Source organism: Punica granatum, chromosome 8 (assembly GCF_007655135.1).
Source record: "Punica granatum isolate Tunisia-2019 chromosome 8, ASM765513v2, whole genome shotgun sequence".
Classification (NCBI taxonomy): domain Eukaryota; kingdom Viridiplantae; phylum Streptophyta; class Magnoliopsida; order Myrtales; family Lythraceae; genus Punica; species Punica granatum.
In genome coordinates this window covers 27,226,256-27,232,255 of record NC_045134.1, presented here as the reverse complement: position 1 = coordinate 27,232,255, position 6,000 = coordinate 27,226,256, and the positions used below count along the sequence as shown (strand labels likewise).

At 40.5% G+C, this 6,000-nt stretch overlaps 1 protein-coding gene and 1 pseudogene across 1 annotated transcript; both read right to left on the bottom strand.

The window, feature by feature from the left end:
- Nucleotides 1-713: 713 nt before the first annotated feature.
- Nucleotides 714-1,810, bottom strand: LOC116188907 (annotated as a pseudogene).
- A 252-nt stretch (nt 1,811-2,062) lies between these two features.
- LOC116188906 (aspartic proteinase CDR1-like) lies at nt 2,063-3,573 on the bottom strand. Its single transcript, XM_031518357.1, has one exon. It carries the CDS (start codon nt 3,571-3,573, stop codon nt 2,224-2,226), a length of 1,350 nt encoding a protein of 449 aa, XP_031374217.1. The 3' UTR covers nt 2,063-2,223.
- Nucleotides 3,574-6,000: the final 2,427 nt, after the last annotated feature.

Here is a 6,000-nt window from a genome sequence, read left to right as displayed (position 1 = left end):
CACTGTGTAAAACAAGTGCAGTATATAGCTCATATTGGTGACACTTCCGCAGCTTTTGAGCCCTTTGAAGGATTAAACATATATAATAAAATTATTCTTTTGCTAAACAAAGATTTATAATAAAGATAATATCTCCAAAGAATAAATAAAGGTTTATTTCTTAATAATTAAGATGAGCTTTGTCACACAATTTACCTTCATAACCAAATGGACGATATAGATCGCATTACATCGTCTAAGGGAAGAACATGAGCCCATCAGTATATCGACCTGTCATATATTTTCGGGTTTGGTGTACCAAAATGTTGCATAAAACATGGGACAACAACTACTGGTGGATGAGACAAAAGCAGCATTCTTAAAAATTAAGGTCTAAGCTGAATATAATATTAAAATATTTAATCAGAAAGAAAATAATTAGGAGGCAAAACGCAAATGAACTGAAAGAGCAATCTGTTTTGCTCGACAGCTTTTTGTCTGGAAAATCAAAATGAACTTCTGCTACTCCTTTAGCCGTTCATTATTGGCTCCACTAATTTCATCCTTGAGTAAACAATTTGACATCGAATCGTGTCCATGTGACTCCGCAAAGTACCAGCATTAGTTAATGTCCCCAGACATGAAATCCGTTGAGCAAATTCGATTCGGTAAATCTCCAAAGACTTCATATCTCTCCGTCGAGAGTTCCCCGGCAGATTGTAACGACATGTTTATCATATGCACCGTCCCGAGCACTCCCCATTGACTTGACGGGTCCCTAGCTCATACCCTTCTATCACTCCCATGCATGCAACTATACTCCGCACATTTGCCATGACGTTATGCCACATCCTCACCCTCCAGCCCGATGATCCGCTGACTAACAGATCACCGCATCCAGCGATCAAGCACAGCACAACCCCTGTGAGACCCCGCAAAGCCCCGAGGAAAGCCATCTGGTTGGTTTCATCATCTCTCTTCCATACCATGATCTGATCATCACAGCAGCCGGAGAACATTAAGACCGATTCGTCCTTGTTCAGTGCGAATGCATTGACTGATGATGTGTGCTTGTCGAGTGTATTAAGAAGTGTGTGCCTTTTCGTAGTGTCGTTTTTCGCCCAAACTCTAATGAGACCATCAGCGGAACCTATACGGTCCCGGTATTTGATGCGACTATTGGATTAATGGCATCATCTCGTGCGCTTTCATGACTCTAAGCACCTCATGCTATCCCTTGTGTTCCACACCTTGAAGCTCCGGTCCCTCGAGGCTGAGAACATCACTTCTTTATGATGGCTCACTGCCAGCTCTCTGACACAGCATCACATCAGTGCTCGATACACAGCCGCTTCCTATGCCGCCTGATGTTGACATAGTTCCTCGCGTGGGGAAGCAAATTGAAGCAGTTGGTCTGTGAAGGTGGGGAGTGTCTGCAAGAGGTGGTGCCGCCTCGATGAGCCCAGGGCAGCGACCTCCATAAGACGGATCTTGCCATCCTGGTGGGCTGTGAAGACCTTACTATACCAGACCAGTCGAAGGCGATGGACTTTGCTGACCCAGCGGAGATAGCGTCGTTGTTGACGGATTTGACCAGGGTAGAGGTCGAGATATCAAAGATGAAGATCCCATGGGAAGCAGCGGCGTAGAGGAGTCTGCCGTGCGACACGGCGAGTCAGCTCAGATGAGGTGTTGGGCCGTTGGGGTCTTGAGAGAGAGAGAAGGCATCAATAGTTCAATATTTCGTTCCTAGTTTCCTACAGGGGTTGAGAACTTGAGATAGAGATAGAGATAGAGATAGAAAGAGTGGCTGTTGAGGGACTAAGGACATTTATATATAATCAGATCATCGAGGTATCAGGCATCGCATGATCTTGTCCACAAACCTTTATTTTTTCAGGAAAGTGATTCAAATAATTGCTTTTTTTAAGGGCAAATAATTAATTTCTTATAAAAAAATAAGTAAAGCGCAGTGGACGTATGCCATCGCTTGGTAATCAAGAGGTTCCAAGTTTGATATTCGTACTCCTTTATTAGTTATTAGGATTGAGATTTGTGCATTTGTCATGAAGAAAAACAAATTAGTTATGCCGATATGCCAAACATAAATCACATATGGATGTGAAAGACGAATTTTCAATTGAACTTTAGACATAATGCCTTAAACAAAGCTACATATATGTCTCCATGTAATTAATTATCTAAAACCGGGGAAGTTATAAATCAATACGGTCTTAATTTCACTTAATGCTTCAGCAATGGGCATGCCATATCCTTGAAAGAGATCACCTTGTTCTTAAGGTCGTATCCTACATTGACATTCCTTTGCTGGTACATCCCTATTATGTTTGTCCGGTCACCTCTCAGTATCGTCAGGCAGTACTTCCTCGGCTCGATTTGCTCCCATATGTTTTCCTTGCTCAACTCAAAGTTCAGATTCTCGAACATGATCGTGACCTTCGGGGCGAACCTTATGTCCCCATAGCAGAGGTCGAAATCTGAGTCCTTGATGGGGAACTGTTGCTGTAACGCCTGCACGGTATTTATATACTCTACTAGGGCATCGAAAGCGCCGGGGACAAACTCGGAGAATGTCGTGCCGGTGTCGATGATGGTGCCACGGCTTCCTTTTGGGACCCTACTGAAATGGGCCGGAGGAATGTTCAGCCTCTCCCCATCTACCATAAGGTCCGTGACATTCAGAAAGTACAAGCCTGATCGGAAAGAGTAAAGCGGTGTCTGCGTTTCCTTCCCTGTTATCAACGCCCCGGAGCTACCGATTTTCAGCAAGCTGTGGCCCTTATTCCGGTCCCGGATCGGCGAGGCACAGTACGAGAACCTGTTGAACCCGAGTTGGCCAATCAAGGAGGATCTTCTCCAGCTCAATCCTACTACACCGGGGGGGCCAATAGCACCTTTATCATCTTCCCTGTTGTCTATGTTGTAATGACCACACCCTATAACCATGTTGTATAGCTTCGCTATTTGCGTGGGGCTAGTGTCGTCTGCAAATGTGAGCGTCTCGGTCGCCAAGTTCCCACTCGTCATTGATTCGTCTAAATATGTTACGTTGTAATGGCAATAACCGTCGGGAGGCTCGCAATGCGCATCGGGGTTCCTGGTACAAATCTTATCATTGCAACTTATCAGGCTATAGCTAGACGACTTTGCCGGGTCAAAGTACTTGACGCTCTGGGTATAACACCGGTGGCACGGGAGGCACTGTAGCCATATGAGATCGCTCCCTGTGTCTGGCATCCCGTAGGTCTCTGTCGGTGGGTCCGACCCGATGCTGTACCGGATGACGTACTCCCCTATGTTGCCGAATGGCGTCATGGGAGAGGTGTATGCGTCAGGATGCGCCCAACCACCTCCATCTGCACTCTGGCCGGCCCTGTGACGGGCAATGTAAGTTCTCCTGGTTTTTGCTGCAATGGCGGCCATCCTACTGAGGTTGGCAGGGGTGGCATTCGGGTTGTAGAGCGGAGATTCTGGAGAGCTCCGGTGAATCATACTGGTCTGGAAGCTTATTGGGGGTGCTCGATGGGCCGAGTAGGAGGATGGAAGGCTAGAGATGGTTAACACAAGAGCCATTAATGCTACTGAAAACGCGAGGATTGATGAAGGGGAATTCATTGTTGGTGGCTTCCCTGTAGTTCATGAAATTACGATATAATTTTTTTGGTCAGAATTACAATATAATTTCTAAAGTGCATGAACACTATGTATATATTATTGGAGAGAATCAAGAGACAATCAAGGATAGGAATTGATATGACCTAGGAGATTATGGGGATCTTTATGTTTATGGGATGTTAATTATTATGTAATATTATGTATAATAATTGATATGACATTTTTATATTTATGGGATGTTAATTATTATGTAATATTATGTATAGGAATTGATATGACCTAGGAGATTATGGGGATTTTTATATTTATGGGATGTTAATTATTATGTAATATTATGTATATATATATATATATATTATTGGAGAGAATTAAGAGAGAATCAAGGATAAGAATTTATATGACATAGAATTATTGGGGATCTTTATATTTATGGGATATTAATTATTATGTAATATTATGTATAAGAATTGATATGACATCTTTATATTTATGGGATGTTAATTATTATGTAATATTATGTATAGGAATTGATATGACCTAGGAGATTATGGGGATTTTTATATTTATGGGATGTTAATTATTATGTAATATTATGTATATATATATATATATATTATTGGAGAGAATTAAGAGAGAATCAAGGATAGGAATTGATATTGATGCGATTCCCGCCAAGAATGACGAGACCCGACAACTAAAGGAACCCAAGATCGTTCCACGATCAGATTTGATTGACGAACCCTCGACCCGTTGTTTACGATAAAAACAAGAACCTTGGTATAACTGACCTCAACCCGTTGTTTAATGCGAAACAAGAACCTCGGTATATAGGAAGACGCCACAAACGGTAATGGAAAGCCGCTTGATAAGTCGATGAAGACGCCACAAACGGTGGTGGAAAGCCGTTTGATAAGTCGATGATGAACGCCACGGAAACTTCCGATAAGTTCGATTAGTTCTTCAAGAACCAAAGAGAATACTCTCACAATTTTCTGAATGTTCCTCTCATTAAAAATTGACTAAGATGAATATATATAGACATAAAGTAATCCTAATATGGTCATATCTCCTCCTATAGATAAGGAAATTAAAACCAAGAATATCGATAGAGATATGACATAATCTATAAAGATATAAAATCTAAATACCCCTAGAATATCTCTATGAGATTTAAACTTCAAACAAATCTGATGTTATCTTCTGTTGATCATCAACTGTTCTAGAAGCTTCCTTAAACACTTGCTGAATTTAGCCTTGTCCGGAATCTTCTATAACTTGAATAATGTTGATGGATCTTTGTGGATCACGTGATTCATGTCCAATGGGCCTCCACGAATTTGCTTGAGCCCAAACCTCTTGAATCAGGCCGTTGAGTTCATCTTTAAACTTCTTTGCTCGTGCTCGCGTAATCGGTCCAATTGGAACTTGAGCTGGATCCCTTGAAGTCATGCTACGATTTGCATCAGATATGACCTAGGAGATTATGGGGATCTTTATGTTTATGAGATGTTAATTATTATGTAATATTATGTATAATAATTGATATGACATCTTTATATTTATGGGATGTTAATTATTATGTAATATTATGTATAGGAATTGATATGACCTAGGAGATTATGGGGATATTTATATTTATGGGATGTTAATTATTATGTAATATTATGTGTGTATATATATATATATATTATTGGAGAGAATTAAGAGAGAATCAAGGATAAGAATTGATATGACCTAGAATTATGGGGATCTTTATGTTTATGGGATGTTAATTATTATGTAATATTATGTTTTTATATTGGTTGTAATCATAATTTATAAATAATAACAATCTCCATATAATTATGTGTGCGAGTTTTGTATCAATTTTCTATATCCTTTATAGTATCAAAGTGAGACGATTTTGGTACTGACTGATATATTTTTTTGTCGGCGCATCCGGCTTTGGCTGGGCGTGCCGAACAATCTCAATTTTGCGCAACACTCTATTTTGATTCTACCTCAATTCTCTCGGGCAACCAAAGCTTTTATGACATCCCGATTCTCCAAAACCTCCTTGATTCAACATCAAGCTCCGTGATTCCTTCCTCTTTCCCCCCTTATACAGACATATTATAGAGTACGGTTCTTGATATCGCCTTACGCCCTTCTATTGTCTCATTCCATCGCGTTGTGACACTTCTCATTCTCAAATGCTTTTTAAGTATCAGAATCTTATAATAGACAAATCTTGGGCGACAATCTTTTTTCATTTTTGATCTACGAACACAATTTTTTCTTGTACCAAAACCGATAAATTTCGCATAGTCATTGTAGCATTTCTAGGCCTTTCATAGAGATTGAAATTTGAAACCCCATGCATCCCGTTATATAGCTCTATCCGAA

Bases quoted from the DNA above. Each gene is read 5' to 3' on its own strand.
- LOC116188906 (XM_031518357.1), bottom strand. From the start codon at position 3,573: ATGGCTCTTGTGTTAACCATCTCTAGCCTTCCATCCTCCTACTCGGCC.